Source organism: Neopelma chrysocephalum, unplaced genomic scaffold (genome assembly GCF_003984885.1).
Source record: "Neopelma chrysocephalum unplaced genomic scaffold, ASM398488v2 Primary Assembly neopelma1_23b, whole genome shotgun sequence".
In the NCBI taxonomy this organism is placed as follows: Eukaryota; Metazoa; Chordata; class Aves; order Passeriformes; family Pipridae; genus Neopelma; species Neopelma chrysocephalum.
In genome coordinates this window covers 1317596-1335872 of record NW_020897692.1, presented here as the reverse complement: position 1 = coordinate 1335872, position 18277 = coordinate 1317596, and the positions used below count along the sequence as shown (strand labels likewise).

At 36.7% G+C, this 18277-nt stretch overlaps 1 protein-coding gene across 3 annotated transcripts in view; it reads right to left on the bottom strand.

The window, feature by feature from the left end:
• Window positions 1-5171: 5171 nt before the first annotated feature.
• USP45 (ubiquitin specific peptidase 45) overlaps window positions 5172-18277 on the bottom strand; it is a 51783-nt gene continuing 38677 nt past the window's right edge. For 2 of the 3 annotated variants that reach the window (XM_027694579.1, XM_027694570.1), the window contains 9 exons: window positions 17582-17663; window positions 16524-16615; window positions 14483-14539; window positions 13021-13164; window positions 11126-11795; window positions 9380-9477; window positions 8924-9010; window positions 8323-8476; window positions 5172-7194 (listed from right to left, as the gene is read on the bottom strand). In XM_027694579.1, the coding sequence (XP_027550380.1) occupies window positions 7061-7194; window positions 8323-8476; window positions 8924-9010; window positions 9380-9477; window positions 11126-11795; window positions 13021-13164; window positions 14483-14539; window positions 16524-16615; window positions 17582-17663 (1518 nt within the window). In that variant the 3' untranslated portion in view covers window positions 5172-7060. The remainder of the gene's footprint in view (window positions 7195-8322; window positions 8477-8923; window positions 9011-9379; window positions 9478-11125; window positions 11796-13020; window positions 13165-14482; window positions 14540-16523; window positions 16616-17581; window positions 17664-18277) is intronic. The other variant, XM_027694588.1, reaches the window with a different exon arrangement.

The following is an 18277-nucleotide window of genomic DNA, read 5'->3' as shown; positions in this document are numbered from 1 at the left end:
TGTAACGGTGCTGACCCTCGCCTGCCATACATGGACGCCTGTCCCGCCATCTTTGCTGAGGGCTCGCGGGCAGTAGGGTGGTTCTTCTCTTTTCCCTTCCCCCGGCGGGTAGGGCAGAGCTGCCCCGCCGCCATCTTTAGTTCGGGCAGCGCCGGCGGTCGCTGCCGCTGGCGGCTCTCCATGGCAGCCGAGGCGGGGCGGGAAGGCGGGGACGCTCCTGCCTGGGAGCCGTGGGGAGGATTCACCTCCCCGGCTGCGCTAATGTGGGGAGACCTGTGGGAAGCTCATCAGCTCCGTGGCCTCCGCAGGTGGTCTAACTGGTGGTCAGAGAGTTTCCAGTGTTTCCAGTGCGGAGGGTGGAGTCGACATGAAGAGGTACAAAAAGACGGTGTACGAAGACATAAGTGGTATAAACGGACAGACTCAGGGCAAGGATCCTACATTGAAATACACAAGTAACTTCAGTGTTGCACAGCTGCAGAGTGTCAGCATGCCAAGTCAGGTCAGTGTATGCGTATATGGAGCGTTCGTGAAGCAGGACTGTTGTCCTAAGTAGTTTATTCTCAATATCCACATTAACTTTTAAGTTATCGTGAGATCTACCTTGAAATTTTCCTAGTTTAATGGTTAAAGATACACCAAAATCACCCGTGGCAAACGGCAAAGCTCTTCTTCTATGGACACTGGGGGTGATCCCGTAGGCAAGGACTGAGTGGTTGCATTCGTTTGTGGGACAGGGATTTTCATTAGCCGGCACATTACTTACTGCTGCGATCACTGCCTTCCCTTTCTTTAGCGTCATGGATGTAAATGCCTAAAACATCCACAATCTCTCTGATCATTGCAAAAAGTAAACATTAACACCCACATGGAGTAACAGAGTAAGTTATCCTCTATAAATCTATAAAAAATCAAAAGCTTCAAGAAACTTTTGTACTGATTTCACTGTAAGATTTGTCGGTGCCACTTATGCTACATGTTACTGTTATTTGAAGTGTTCTGGACTTTTCCCTTTTTGTGTCGCAAGGAATGGTAGGATCGAGAAGGCTTTCCATGGACAGGAGTGTTGCAGAGGTTTTAAGTGGGTCCAGTGATGACTGACACAACAGGGAACCAAGTTCCAGGTTCCAGCTGGAACCGTGGAGTGGTGCTTATGGATGGGCAAGCTTTCAGCCGCTACTGAAACTGGGGATGTGAGGGAGCCCCACTCTTGGTCCTGGTCTTACCACAGAATTACAGAACTCAGTTCTTGTAAAGGGAACAAACTGTGTCTTAATCTGTGCCCTGTGCCACAGATGGCAAGGCAGGGGAAACAAGCCAGGTAGCTTAAGTATTCAAGGATACGGAATCATCTCTAGGGAGCTCTTCCATGGGCAGTGATGTCGTCATACAAGATGAAAGGAAAAAATATGTGAACTCAGTTGTACAACAAACAGCTTATAAACAATGTAATTTTCCAAATGGCTGGATGTTTTATTCACATGTTTGTCAAATACTATATAACAGACAAAAAGACAAAATTAATAGATGACAAATGGCAGCTTTACTCTGAGAAACTTGTTAAAGCACCTCGGATAGACCGGAAAACTGATCAGATTTGTGTTTGTTTTTTAAATACAGTCTGTAAGACCCTGTTTACTTAGTAATATTTGGAATTAGAAATCTACATAAAAAATGCATCATGTATCAGTACTGTAGTAGAATTCTAAAAATACTACTTGTTCCTTAAATACCTGCAGAGAAGAGACAGACTATTGGTTCAAACATATGAAAAAAAGGAAATGAATGAAAAGAAAATGAAACTTTTAACATACTTGATTTATTGCTCACAAGTATTTTGGACTTAGCAACAGTTTTTTTTGATTAATTGGATTGTCTTTTGTATAAGTACAGCCACACATGAACATATCAGGGATTATCCCTATGCATAAATGACAGTAGAATCAGAACTCAACTTTGTGGAATGGCTAAATGGGGAATGGCAGCCATTGACATGGTGGTTTCATTACAGAGTTCACTGCAATGATCCCTAGGTTACACAGCTGAAAACCAAAAAACCCCCTAAGCTAGCAAAGAAATGAGGCAATTGTTAAGAAGTCGTAAACCTACTCAAAACAAGTGGTTTTCTGTTTTCTTTTAGAAGCAGCACTAGAAAAATACTGGAAACTGCCATAGATGTAAGAAACATTCTTGACACTTAAAAAGTTAGTTTTTCTACTGCTATCCATGAAGACAAAAGTATTTATAACTTTATATAAGTGAAATGTATATCAAGTAGCTTTGAAGTAGTTGCAATGTATTGCAAATGTTGTAACATAAAAATTCACTTAGACTTTTTATATAATTTATATAGATTTATATAATCTCGTGCAAGGGAAGTGCTTTGACTTGCACTAATAGACATCCATCTGAAAATACATTTTATAATCTCCCTTTACAAAAAAATAGATTATGAATAATTTTGAATAATCACTTTCCCACCATTTCTGCAGTTTGTTTATACACCAACAGGAAAGGTACAAACAGGTAGAACAGCTGGCAAAATGACAGCCTAAGACATGGTAAATAGATACAGAAGAAACAATAATCCATTCTAAAATAATTAGAATGAAATGGTTCTACAGAAAATCAGTGGCATTTCTTTCACATGGATATGTAAACCTTTGTACAGATGCAAAAATGTGTACAGGGTACAGCAAAAGAGTGTCCAGCTGTTGAAAACTGAGGAATATCAGATCTTTGTTTAATCAGGGCTGCCGTAAAGCTCTTTTCTCCGGTGTGCTATTTTCATTAAAATTGGATTTGTTAATTTTTCCTAACAGAAGAGTTGTATTCAAATGCTTTGTTCCCATTTTAATACATCTTAGTTTCTCCTCAAGAAAATATTCCTTTCCAAATCTTAGTTTGTTACCAATATGTTCAAATAAGATTTTTATAGTGGGTTGAGAATGTAGATGAATTAATTTCATGTCCCTTTATGATTCAGTTTGTGTTGCTATAAAAAAGAAGTCTAAAGAGAAGCAAATGGTGAAGTTAAGACATTTCAGCCTTTTAATGAATTTATAAACCACTCTCACCTGCTACCACTCGAAATCCATAAGCAAGAGCACTTCATTGATACACACAGAGGGTGCAGATGGGGAAAGGGAGGAAGGTTTGGCAGACTGCGTGGATTTCATTTTCTAAACAAAGGCAATTACGGTGTGTACATTTTGGGCAGCAAAGTTCAGGGTTTGTTTGGTTTTCCTTCACCACTATTTGTAGCCCTCTCTTAGGAGAATAGACTTATGCAAACATGATGTCTGTACATGTACCGGTGTAGGTGGGTTAATATAATAAAATTTCCCATCACGTTTTGCCACATTTGGCATAAATTATGTATAAATCCAAAGATAACAAAGTTCTTTCTGAGGAAAAAAGACTTATAATCTGTACTAACTCCTTAGTTGATGCAGTGGACTTTGTTGGTGCCTCTGTTTTGGATAAACTTTTGTAGGGGGGTCCAATTGCCCATATGCAAATCAAGTACTTCCCATAAATGAGGTTTACTTACTGAGGAGTGAGGAAATACTTAATTTGCATTCTTCCTCATTGTTTTAAAGGCGCTGTCTTGTGACTGGTCAGCAGAGAGTTGCTCAGGACTCACAGCTTTTCTCAATTACCTGTACTGCAGTCTGTAGGTAGAGCCAGTGTGGTGGTAGGGACAGGCCAGATTTCAGCTACAGTAACTCTTCCTGTAAGAGCTTTGTGAGTTCACACAAAACAAGAGATGGGACTGGGAACCACTATATAATGGTTGAGGATCAATGAAAGGAAAAACATTGACACAGAGGCTTATGGAGACCCTGAAAACAAAAAGAACAGATGAGGCTGATGAAGAAAACATCGGTGCCCTTGTGAGAAGAGAAGGGTAGTACAAAGAGAAAGCCATTTGGAAGCTATTCCACGTGAAGATGCAGGCTACTGCACTTTCTTGGGGTGGGGGGCCACAAAAGTATGGTGTAGCTCTGTAAAGAGTAGAGACTGTAGGCCTAAAAATATTTTTGGTTGGTAAAATAAGATATTTTAAGTAGGCTTAAACTTTCAAGCCCTTCACTTAAATTCTGAAAACATGTAGCTTTTCAATAGCATGTACACAGCTGGCAGTTGCAGGAAACTGCAAGTTCCTAGACTACAGAATTCTAGCACACAAAGGATGTACACCCCTGTTTTCCCAGAATGCTATGAGCTTCTCTTGCAGTTCCTGATAAGGAACTATAGCAAGTCTTCAGTATACACATTTATGTACAATCAGTTGCTTTGGAGCCAAATTTTACGTACACACACACCCACACACACGCCCAAACCTATATTTTAAAGGACACTGTGACTTGCATCTAAAATCCTATACGACATCTTGCATTAGTTGTAATTTTTTCATTTTGAAAGCATGACTTCACCTTTGCCCTCATTTTTAGAGAATATTTACATCTATAATATTTTCATACCTGTTCCTGACTCTGTGCTTACTAGAGTTCCTGCTAATATTTCAACTCAAAAAGCTTCATTCAGGAGCAACAGTGACGGCTATCTTGGATAAAGGCGTTGGGTTTTTTCATGCCACTTTCTTTCCATGTTCTATAAAATACCTTAATACAAGGAAACGTTCCCTGGCTGTTAATGAGATAATCCTGCCAGCATCTTTTATGGCATACTAGTCAGTATGTCTAGGAAAATTTCAGCTGCCCAAACAGTTTGTAAACTCCAGTTAAAAAGAAGTGAAGACCACCTCAAGAATTTCCTGAAAATAGCATTAAAAATAAGAAGTAACAGGTCAAGAACCTTGTTCTGTTTCTCTCCTAGTTTTGCGGTCTAGGGAGGTAGATCTAGGCTAAAAAGTGGGAGATTAATACAGTTACTTACGTTCAGTAGTTTTACGCAAGTCAGAAAAACGAGGAATGCTCAGTCTGCTTTAAGGTGGAGGAAATAAACTCATCTGTGTTCCCCTAGCAAGATTATGTCACAGAAGTGAAACTTAGTTGCTAGTTACTATGACTGTTACCGAGAACTAATTCTGAGTTTCAATCAGTTACATACAACGAGGAGGAAGGTGTGTATAGGTAGATGCAGGGTATGGGAAGATAAGGACCTAAAAGAGAATTAAGGTACTTGAACCAACTCTAAACATTATTTTTCTTTCTTTCTTTCTTTCTTACTTACTTAGTGCAGGTGCAGGTTAAGATGTGGTTAGGAATACAGATGGCTAAAGCTGACTGCTTGGTTTCTCTGAGTTTTATTACTTTTGTGTGGACTGAAACAATTTTAATTTGTGGAAGGAAAAAAATTATCATTTCAGCCAAAATGCATAGCCTAATTTTGATCTAAACAGAGGAGTTTTCCTTTGGAAAATAAAATCCTGTGCAACTGGGGGCTCACTCTGTTATGACAATCAGTTGTATGGCCTAACAATCCTTAGTGCCTGCACAGGAATGTGCAGGTAATGTGACTGTAAAATATACCTCAGCAGTTTGAGCAAATGCAGCTATTGCAGATTGTGCCATTTTCTTATGCAAAAGAGTGAATGCAGGTGGGATGAACCTCTGAAACAGAACTAGAGAACAGGAGAGTCAGGCAGATAGGTATGACAACACGTGGCAGAGATAGTAATATGGATGGCATGGGGTTTTTTGTGGTTTTTTTTCCCCACAAAAAAACCCCAAACTCACCCACAAAAACCCCCACATTTCCATAAATGAAAACAGTAAGCAGAAATAAACATTTTTTTTTCTCTACCAAAGAGCAAGTCAGACAGAATGGAAATGTTACAGAAGTAATTAGTATTTAAGTAAGTGCTTATTAAATAAGTTAATTACCACATAACTTCACAGTAGTCATCCGTTCTTTACCTTAAAATGCATCTATTACTCACTGGGACGGAAATGAGAAATTACCAAAAGAAGTAACAACTCAAACCAGGACAATACAGGACTCTACAAAAAACAGTTGCCACTAGGACACCTGCTGTCCCCCACAGCTGACAAAAGGAAGTCCAGAGAGCAAAAGTCATAATTTACTGTCCAACTCACACACACAGTGCAAAAAGAATTTATAGTTTATTCCTCCTGTGAGAAAAGTATTCAGGAACAGATAAACAAATTCATGTTTGGAACCAAAAGTGACAGAATTTACCAAGTTATGCTTAAACTCTGTACATATACAAGCTTATATGCTGTGCATTGTCATAATTATGAAGTTGAAAAATTACTAAATACAGAAGTATTTGCAAATCACTTTCCTACTAGGTAGAATGAGAATATATAGTGATGGATTTTGGCGTGTGTATATATCTCAGAGGATATACATATGCACACCAAGTATATATTTATATTGAAACAGGAGTACATTGCTATACCAGTGCCAGTTGGAGACAGCTGAAAGGGTACTAGGTATCTGAAGATTCACTGTCACTTTGTAGAAGCCACGTTTTCATAATCTATTCCCAGGTCTTATCTGGAAAGTTCACTGAAGTATTACCCAGACAGCTGTTGTTACTCCATTCTGGAAGGACACTGCTTTCCAATTACTAAACACAGAAGAGACATGATTTGACAGGTTCTTGTTTGCAGAAATCTTAACAAGCTGACATCCGACCCAGTGATGGGAAGGATCTGGACTAGATCACAGAAAGTTGAAATACTTTGTATTGTTACTGTACACCAGCAAATCCAGGCACTTAACACTATCAGCATTTCTATTCTCAGCTGTTCCAGAACTATGGGTGAAAGCTTATCTTTTTCATAATCAAAACCAAACTTTCCCTAGACCTAGTAGGATAGGACATAATCTTACATTCTAATGGTACTGTATTTTAATGAACTCAGGAATTTTAAATGTTTGGCAAGGTGCTTACTTTAGGAGAACCATTTAGATATTTATAATAGCTTGACTAAACTTCAGAGCCAACAGATGATAAATTCTCTACAAGATAAAGGCACAATATTTACAGGTGTCCTTACCACTGCAGCTTTAAATAAGATAAACTAAGTACCCACTACCATCTTTGAAATTAAATTGTTAAGAATTATAGTAATAATCTTTCATAAAAAAGTAGATATGCTTGTGCACTGAGTACTCTCGATTCTGGAACCATCTGAACGTGGGCATCACTAACATACACCCACTGTCCTCCTGATGCTCCCATGGCTTCTTTTAAACCTGAAATGCAAAAGCAAAAGAAGTTGTTTCTTGTCTTTCACGTCATCATCAAACACATATGCTGGATTATTTCAAATAGCAAGAGAAGCTTCTAACCCCCAAGCATTCATTTTATTTCAAAAGCTGACCAGTGTGAAATTAAGAACACAAAAACATCTAATCTGTTCCAATAATCACTGCAAGACAAGCATAAGACTGAAGGAAACTTTGGTTTCAAAAATAATGTAAAAGATTGTCTTTCTAGGAAATGAGCTTCAAATGCAAAGTGATACCACACAGGATACACAGGATAATGCTTGGTTCTCACTCCTCCCCAAGAACGGAAATATATATTTACTTAACTTGGTCAGCTTAACATATTCCTGCCCCAACAAATCTTTCACTAACAGATTCTATCTTGAAATCTTATTTCATTCTGCATATCCAAAAAATATTAATAAGAACTGGTGTGCTGTTCTCAAAATACCAATAGAAACCCTACACCAAACCTTGTATCCTCCATGAAAAAGCTTCTTCCTGTTCACAGTAAACCAGAGGATTCCAGAATTTTAAGCATTAAAAAATTTCCAATCCTAAAATACATAAAAAGCCCAAATATTTGGAAAATTTCATTTAATTTAATGTCATAGATTTGATTCTTGTACTAAAATATTTTCAAATACCAAATATGCCAAATAATTACATTTTACCAGGCACAACTATTCATCTGGGCATATTTTTTTTACTAGGAAAGAGAGGAGAGTTTTCTGTAAATTCTCTGTTTAATAACTGAATCAAAATTCCATTATTCACTCAGCTCTCTATGGAATTGATAGCAGAAGTAGGTTATGTACTGGGTGCAACAAAAAAAGAATAATTCATAGAATCATAGGTTGGTTTGGATTGGAAGGGACCTTAAAGATCATCCAATTCCAACACTCCTGCCAAGGGCAGGGACACCTTCCACTAGACCAAGTTGCTCAGAGCTCCACTCAGGCTGGCCTTGAACACTTTCAGGGATGGGGTTTCTATGACTTATCTCAAAATCACAGAATAGTCTGAGCTAAAAAATTATTTGCTATAAATCCTTGTGGACAGTGGTTGCTTTTGGTTTTACAGAGAGGGAAAGGAGGCTCTGTTTGTACATACCCAAAACATTTTTAGTGGTAGAAATATGCTCTAGTAATTTCTTGGAGGATGTCCTGACTTTCACGTACGCCGCGTAGTGACCACCTCTCATTGACCCACTGTGCTCCACTATTCCATAAAGACTATAGAGCACTCTTGCACCATCCGTAACATTCTGCATTCCCAGAAACACAGAAAACAAAGGTCAGTTATTTCACAATGAATTTTACAGGCATCTTAACTAGCTATCAACAGTATTACTTCAAAAGAAGAAAACAGACATCTACAGCATTTCCAGTGGTGAAATACATCTATTACAAATATGCAGTAATCTTATTAATTGAATTTTGTTATATTTTGCAATAATACTTGTCCTTAATGCTGTTAGATACACTAACACCATCAGAGCACGATAGCTTAACTAATACTAGTTAACATCTGTGATATTCTTGATATGAATGGAATTGCAAATAGTTACAATTTTGATCTCAAGACACTATGTGAAAAATTCACTCTATAATGGCTCTAGGAAAGGAAGGAATCATCATCATCAATCCAGTTTTACTTGTGGTCAGACAACAACTCCTGAAGCACAATAAAAATAAAGATTTGAAATGGGTACCTTGCAAGATGCAGCACAAAATGGTGCTAAATCTAAAATCAGTGGGAAATCCACATGTCTGTTTACTTTCCGTAGACTCAAACCAGCCTTCAAAGGAAAAGAAAAAAAAAAACTGTAAAATACATATTTTTACTAGGAAGCTTTTTAAAGCTAAGGTGTAGCACTCTATTATTAAAATGAACCAAATCCAAGAATAAGACTGTAACTGATTTAAACATTCTTTGTTATCTTTTCAATATGGTGTCTGCTTGTGTTGAACCCACCACACTGCTATATATAAGCATGATGGACACGTTTCCCTGGAGGTGTAACAACAATCACAAAAACACCACTATGTTTCAAACAGTGGTTCTACGAGGTCTCCTTACAGAAAGCCAGTATTACTATGCACAACACTTAAAGGACTGCTTGTCCACCAGGGGCAGAGGAATGTACCAGAGGGTTTTAGCCTCTTACCTGGTGGAATCTTTTCAGGTGGAGAATAAGAATAGCAGGAACTGAAGAAATCAGAAGCTGTTTCCGAGCATTTGTGTAGACACCTTCCATTTTCTTTTCTGTATTTATAAGTATCAAAATAATTTGTAAAGTGAAGGTAGACACATGGAATTTTTAAAGTATTTTTTAAACATTAACAGAATAGATCTATGTAGCAATGATTTTGTACTCGTTATATAAAAGACAAGGGAAATTTTGTAGAGTAACAGAAAAATATTTTCTCATTTTTCTAGTTATTAATAACCTTAATCTTCCAAGTCTGAGCATTATTTTAGCCAGTCTTGTGCAAATCAGATCAAAAGTTGGAAGCCTGTACACTATCTAGGTCAGCTTGCACAACTACACTGTCTGTTACTATAGCATCCAGCTTTTCTGTTAAAACCTGAAATAGACGGATGATCCCTGGACAAAAACTGGAAGGCATGGGTGTCTATCTATGCTAATGTCCTAATCACTAAGAGTTTAGTTTTCTATTATTCAGCTCTTTATGAATGACTACATACTTCACACATATTTAAGAGAAAGATCTGAGGAGGGCTGTCTGTCTCAGGATGCCTCATAACCTGCTGGCTTGAGCACACAGGATTGGGATATGTGGACTCCGGTCCCCCTATGGAGCAGAGGACACTGAACACAGGGCTCTTACCAAAAGTAGCTCAGTGGTTAGCTACTCAGTAAAAGGGAACATGCTATCAGCATTTATTTTTGCTGAAAAGTTTAATTAATTTACCAGTTTTATGCATGTTCAAAGGAATATATTTCATTTGAGGTAAAATGGAGCATTTAATGTAGAAGTGACTTCTTACATCTTTTGTTTTAGAAGGAAAAATAAATAATGATTAATTGCAAATTGATGTTCCTTTTCCATTTTTCGTGGTGCCCATGGAACCGAGTCCAATCATGATAAAGAAATGATTGTAAAATACAATGTTTAGATTAATTTTTCTGAATTTACTCATGCTTAACTTTTATCTCTGCATGTATCTATAAATGCAGAGCAGAGGGGCAAATTTTTGTTACCTCCCTTTATATTTTATTTACAAGTAATCACAAGAGCTTAATTTTTTACCCTTCTGAATGTCTATACATAAAAAAAAATAATCCTCCAGTCTTTTGAAAAAGTTTATTTATAATTAAATTGTTTTTTCTTACTCAGCAAACTCTAACGGTCTGCTTGTGCTACACAAACATCAAGGAACACATTGTCACAAGAAGGTAGTTGTCTCTCGTCTCCATTCTTACAAACTTTGGAAGTTTTTTTCCCCTCTTCATTACAAGTGTCTTTTTTTGCCCCTTTTCCATACTTAATAACATTACTTCCCTGAGTATATAAGCTACTGGGGCTGAATATTACAGCACTTATTTCAAAGCTTCGAGGACTCTAAGGAACAGAAACAGCGGTAAAGATCAGTATGAGGCAATGCACATGTTCAGTTTATGGTCATCTTTAAATTCTCTATCTTGGATAGAATAAAGATGCAAAATAAATTTTACATTACACCTATGATTATGTTCTAATACAAAATTTAGTCTTGTTGCCATTGCCTGATGAAGTTTTGAGTTGTTACAAGCAAGTTCTGCTTGGGGAGACATTTTCTATTTAGCCACAATGTGGAGAGGCCTATGCTGGAGCAATGGAACAGCAGCCAGCGCACAGGTTTTGGGAGGAAATGCTGAAAATTGTCCAGAGAGGTACAAGCACTTTACCTGTGGAGTTGGTTTTCTTCTGATACTTCTGTTTCCTTTCTGTGCAGTTCTCACATAAAAGCTTGTTGTTACCCATTAAGAGCTCTACAGAGGTGAATTGGTAAAGGCAGGACTGAACAGAACATTCCTTTGAGCTAGTTATGTAGCTTTGGGAAAGCGTCTGGAAAGCATTTTGAGGGGTTTGGGATAGTGAAGATTTATCTACTGAGAACACAGAATTATTTGATAAACCTAATGCTGGATCTCCACGGCTTGACTTTTTATCTTCATTTATTGGATCACAGAAGCCAAGTTTGGATATCGCACTGGAAATCACCTCTTCATTACTGCCATTTGGCATTTTGTGTGGCATTTTAACATTTATGTGGTTGACGTGCAAACCAGATGTGTGGCTCGATGGGCTCAAAGTTGTTTGCTTAGAAGCACTTTCGCTTTCTGAGGCTTCACTGTCGGCATCAAAGCTGCTTTCAGAGCGGCTGGCTTCCTTCTCACTGCCCTCTGTCTGACTGCCATTGACAGCTGAGTCAGCAGTTGTGTCTTTGGAGTACAGGACGCCAGAGCTACCTTCCAGCTCAAGCTTTTTGTTTTTTTCCTGCATGATAACAGGACTTCTTTCTTCTTCCTTCAAGGAAGCTTTTCTGGCAAGACGTCTCTCATGGTTCAACTGGTTCTGTAAATTATGGCATTATTATTTCAGTAATAAAAGTAATGCATTCAGAAAATAGATTTGTAATCTAACATACCTTTTGAAATATGAAAAATTCAAAGCAAATTACTGGGGTTTTATATTGTTTTATATTCTCCATCTTTCACATGTTTAAGCTAGTCAATTTTCCTAAGATCTTTTTAAACTGATTTAGGATTAGAAACCTACACCCCAGTCAGCTAAGAGCATTATACTTACTGTGAGATCAATACTTCCCACAACTAATAACTTTCACTTTGTGACAGCTGTGGATGGCATGTTTGAAGTGGTATTCACTTATTCTAATTTAAAAAAGGGTCTCAGGTTTAAGCTAGTACCCTGGCCTACCATCAGAGGCCTTAGTCGATGAGAGGTTCCGGAAGAAAATTCAACTCACCTTGTAGGCACTTGTCATAGAATTAACTAAAGCATCCCTTGTAGGATGTTTGCTAATTTGTATATTACCTGAAGTTGATTTTTTTTAAATCAAGATTGCAAGAAGAAACAAAAGGGTTGCTGCCACAAAAAACTACTCCTTTAGACAAAAAGTGATTTAGATAAAAAGTGTTCATGATTCTTTTTTTTCCTTCTTTTGTTTGGCTACTTTCCAACAGAAATTAGCAACTTTCCTTCCCCTTTGTTATTTCCTTTATTTCAACTGGATCAAAATTCCAGTGGTGCTAGTGGGAATCCTTCCATTCACCTCAGTAGTTTGAGCTGTAGGCCTTTTCTCCTACAACAATCAGTTTCTGCACTACTTCTTTCCACCCTGTCCTTTGTTTGTACCACATGTCCTTTTTTTACTTCTGTCTCATTTTCTTCCCTTATAATGCTTTTATATAGTCATTCTGTTGTATTTTTTCTTCACGTCTATTTAATGTGTTAGGACTTGATTCAGAAGAGTTTTTATGGTTCCCAAGCGGGCACAGACCCTTGCAACAGTCCCAAAATCAACATGAATTGAAACTAGTTTGCAGATTTTCTTTTCCTAACAAAGGAAACCCTGTAACTGAAAACTAAATGGTTACCAATGACTGTCATTTCTGATGCTTCTAATAATGACCTAAATATTTTAAAACAAGTTTATGTCAGCAACACATATACAAAAAAAACCCCATTAATAGGTATCAAAATTCCCTAGAAATTCCCAGTTGCCCTAGAAACTTCAGAATAAACTCAAGATGACTGGTTAGCATATTTAAGTTCTTACCTTATCTTTTGTTAAAGTGTGTTTCTTGACAATTTTGGGTTGATTATTCAGTGTACTGATAGAAGAACAGTTATACTGACCAAGATCTGCCTCCTGTACACTTTTACCTTTACCTGTTCTTCCCAAAGGCACAGGTTTTGCAACCTAAGAAATTAGACAGGAAATTAGGAAAGGCACTATGTCAATTTTGTATTCCTTTGCAACCTACAGAAAGATGAATGTAGGTGGGGGTTTTTTTCCTTTACTTTAGAAAATAGTGACCTACATAAAACCAATTAACTAGCCTTCGAAATTTTTTTATCATAAACTCACTGTCAAAGTCTTTGAAGGATCAACTGAAAGGCAGAAGGAATAGGAATGATACAAAATTCCTGTATATAATACAATACAAAATAATCTATTATTTTATAAGGACATGCGTAGCTGTATGAGATGTGACGTAATCAAAAGTGACACAGCTCCCGTAAGTCAGTCTCTGGTGTAGCCAACCACCTTATCCCATGGTGAAGGAGCTGCCACACGCCCCCCATCACATTACTGGCAACAGTGTGTCTGAACTGTTGAGGAAAGCAAAAACCATAAAGTAATGCCCATCCTCAAGTAAGTGCAGCAACTGCCAAATGCCCACAGAAATGGCTCCCAAAGAAAGCCCACAGAGTTCCCGTGTTATACATGGAAACCAGGAAGCACAAGAGCCCAGATATATGAAACGTTCTTAAAGCTTTAACTCCTGCAGGCATCTGCACTCAATGCACTGACAAAGATGGAGAATTTGTTACAAGCAAAACTGGTGTTTGGAGAAGAATACATTTTATACAGGAATAAATACTACATTAAATACTCTCCCTTAAATATAGATGAATATATGCGGGATGGCGAAAGAACCACTCCCAACCCACCCCCACTTTCTCAAACGAAAACCCCAAGTCCTGCAAAACCAGAGTATATGCCTTCAAAAGAACACAGTTCCTCCACAGCTAATGGAGGTATTCTGTGAAATGCTGAAAATACCAGAATAAATATATTCCAATATCCATTTTTACAGTGTCTCATCCTATAGGTAAACTCCAACCCAAGAGACTCCAGTTGTCTATGTGCAAACCAACAGATGAGAATCTAACTTGCTGAACCTCCAAAAAAATGTTTATAATCATTCTATTCATAGAAGTATATTCTAGTAAATTAAGCTAATCTCAGACCTATATATTCTGTAAATTACTATGATCATTTGGTCCAAGTTTGGACTAATTTAAAAATATATGCCCTTAAGACATTGTATGTCTATTCATACAAAGAAAATCCTATAATGAACAGATGTATGACAGTACACATATTTATGGACAAGGTTACATTTTTAGGCTTGAAATCAAAACTCTGTGTAAATACATAAATATCTTCATAAAGGTATGTAGAAACAATCCACTAGAAGCAATAGTTACTTATTACATATTCTGTTTCTTACCCTCTCCTCTATTATAGGAAGTGAAAGATCAATGAAAGGTTCTTTTACTGTTGAAATCTTGAAAAAGAGAAAATGCATTTAAACACAAAGAACATTGTACAGGTTTAGTACATAGCTCCCTTTATTTAAACAGTTTATTATCAGAAACTATACAAGAAGTTAATTAGTTACAAGATATATCAAACTACAATGAAGAACTTCCCACTTTTTAAAAATTTTTTTACATTAGCTTTGATTTTCTTTCTAACACTGCACAAAGGTTCAGCATACAGTCACAAAGGGCAAGGCCATTCACTTGGGCATGAACTGGACATAGACACAGTTTGGTGCTCAGTTTCTCTGAGCTTCAGACAGATTTTCAAGTCATGTGGGCCTTTGTGGTATAATTTTGCAGAAAGCTACCTTTTAGAGTTTCCTGATTCTGGACTCTTCTGCACAGGCGTTTGACCTCGTACACTGTTACGCAGCAGGGACTGGTTAATGACAGATAGGTGACAGATTCTAACCTCATGTCTCAGCTAAGATTAAGTCAGTATTACTGGTTACAGCTAAAAGCTTTGTTAGATTTTGTTAAAATAGATCCAATTACTTGGGAAAAGGGAATTAAAAAAAAATAATCAGCCTTCTTTTCTGTACTGCGGTTTTATTTTGCCATCTATAAGCTGGAAATATCTTTCAAAGCATACCTAAAGACAATCTCTTCCATCACTTTCCATCTGCCTTTATCACTAAGTTCCTTAAGCTCTCTCCCTCGCTGTCCTCAATCCTTCCAAAACTGACTTATCTTACCTCTGGAAAGACTGTGAAAAACAAAACCTTAAAAAAAACCCAGTAAAAATCATATTGTACATTTAAGTCAATGAATACAGTCATGCCCTCAATTACTGTCACTGTGTCCCTTCTCTTGTATTTGTGACCCTGTCTTCCACCTGTGACATTTGATATGGACTTGCAGGCTTATTTTTACCTGTTGTGTGAGAGAATCAGGGTGGTTTAGGTTCCAGTAAAGCAATTAAAGATCAAAAGCATTGCAACTATGGAGACTGACTGCCTGAGGGGCAACGTTCAAACAGGGGTTCCTCTAAAGTGTCAGTTTGCATGAACAAACATGAATTGAAAATATCTTGCCAGTGCAGGCAAAGGAAAATGAATGCTAAACTCTTCCTCAAAGAGCTACAGCTAGCAAATTCCCAAGTCCTGTGCAGGCAGAATATAAGAATCCAGCAAATATAAATGAGACATGCAAAATACGTACAGCCTCTATTTTTTATATAGTCAAAGTTCTTCATTGATACTAGTAGCACATTGAAGTATAATCTGCATATCACACACAGGTAAGTTTACCTGGCACTCCAGGACTGTGCTTAATTTTTCAGATTGATTAATTTACTTAATCTCTATAATATGAAATAGAATGTTTTAAACCAAACACAAATATAACATTCAATTAGAAAAGTCATGCAAAGAAGATTTTTCTCTTTCAAACTTAAAGAAAATTATAAGGATCATGGAAAGCATTTATGATGAAATGTCAGTAATATTAATTATGAAAGGAATATGCTGTTCATTGGGGTTATTATGTTAATTATAAAATATACTTCAAGGAAAAAGAAATAATTTTAGCATTTCCCCACTCATACTAATTCAAATTAAGTAATTCCCAATTTTCAGGTATATCCCAGAAGAGCAGGCAGGAGGATTTATGTGTTAAGACAGGCAGGTGTTTTAAAAATATCAAGTAACATTGGGGTATAGCACATATGACTATGGAATTTGGAACCTCCAGCCTTAAGTCAAATGTAAAATCAAGCCCAGGACTTGAATCCTTTTTCAATTCAAAGCACCCCTCTTTTTAGGTTTGGGAGGATAATGCTTTTAAGAAGGAATAAATCATTTCAAATGAAAAACTTCCAATAAAGTCTTGTTTTTACAAACAAACAAACAAGTATAAAATTGGCAACACAATTTTATACTTCCAAGACAACATAATCAAACCCGTATGTGATCTATTCCACATCAAACCAAATTCCAGAATACCTACATTTTCACATTCCTCACACATGACAGTGCTAGTCAATTCACCAACAAAGATCCTATCTATGAAGTTCATCTTCACACCCTCTCTTCCATATGCTGAAAAAACATTGCCTTTTTTAAATGTGAAAAATAACAGATCCAATGCCACACTATAAGTACAAAAAAATTCTTTCCAAGATATATTATGAAAGCACAACTTTTAAACATATTCAAAATGTTTAGAACACAATACAATAACTAATTCATCATTTACTGAGTTATCTCTACATTTAAAAATATTGTAGTGAGAAGGTTCCCTTTTATCCTTCCCTTCCCAACCTAATGTAACAGAATAATAAAACTGTATCTCTCAAGAAGAAGCCTTTTAAATAAAATCTGTTTCCCTTTGCATACATACTATTGTATTGCCTTGATATAGAGACTGGGGTAGCAGACAGGTTGTCACCCTTTCTAAATGTTTTTTTAAACTATAAAACTCTAAAAAATTAAACAAAAGCCTGTTCTAATACCTATGCCTTATCTTTTGCAGATTTGGGAAGCGTGACTTGCAAAACATCTTAATCACTGAGACTTTAATTAAAAAAAAGTCCCCCAAATTAGAACTATTGAATAAGCAAACACACACCCAGAAAGATTAAAAACTCGTTTTGAACAAAAACATCCCTTCTTTACTTTGTAGTTGTATTTAGAGCGCTTGAAGTATCAGTCAAGTGACAGAAATCAGTTTGTTTATGGGAAGTGGCCTCTCTGAGTGACATAGTAATTATGACTGTATAACAAATATGAAGCAGGCTATTTTAGCAAAGAAAATTAAATTCTGTCTATCATTAAAAGATGCATTATTAATACCATGAAAGCCTTTATCCTGGATACAAAGATGCAAGTCAGCACATACTAAGCTGTCTATACTTTAGGTACACACTAGGCGGCACTAAAGTAACACAGAATTAAAGTCTGGTAACTACAGCACTTCGGGACTGCTGTTTGCAATAAGCAGTTCTGAAGAAAACGGTATTTAAAGACTTGTGCGTTTTTAAAAGTTTTCAATAAAGAGTTGCATACCTTTGACTTTTCTTCTAGTTTCTTCATCTGCCGTCTTAGTAGTTGGGTTATTAAATGCTTTTAAGATACCAGTTTGTATACGCTATAAGTAAAAAAAAAATTAAGTATTCTAAGTGTAAGCATTCTAAAAACTAGTCATATATTATTAGATATTATCTGTTATTATTTGCATAAAATAAGCATAATTTCATGTTGTAAAATTACTGTTGTTATTCACTAACAGTGTCAAAATTACATGAGTTCAACTTTAGTAGGTAACCATTCAAAAAACTTCCTTCCCTGAAAAAGGGAACCATTGTAGGGCCCTTGATAGGTTATCAAGAAACCACGGAATTTTCAGTGAACAAATACTGTCTATTTCTTCCACCACTGGAGAGAAAAAATATATGGAAGACTAGACTATTACTGATGACTAGGGCACAAAACACTTGAAAGCAGCTAAAGATCTTTTAATAGTCAGACTTCAATGACTGTGTTTGGACAGTATTTTCAATACTTCTCTTTATTTTCTGACACTGCACATTCCAGAGTTATGTTAGAAAACCTTACAAAAGACAGAAAATTTCCAATGAATCCATATAAATGTTATCAATATTTGCTCAAAAAAAATCCTAAAAACTACATTTTTGAAAGAAGGATCAGAAAGAAGCAACTTCATAAGTGATGTGCTGTAGCTGCCCCTCCAGACAGGCGGTA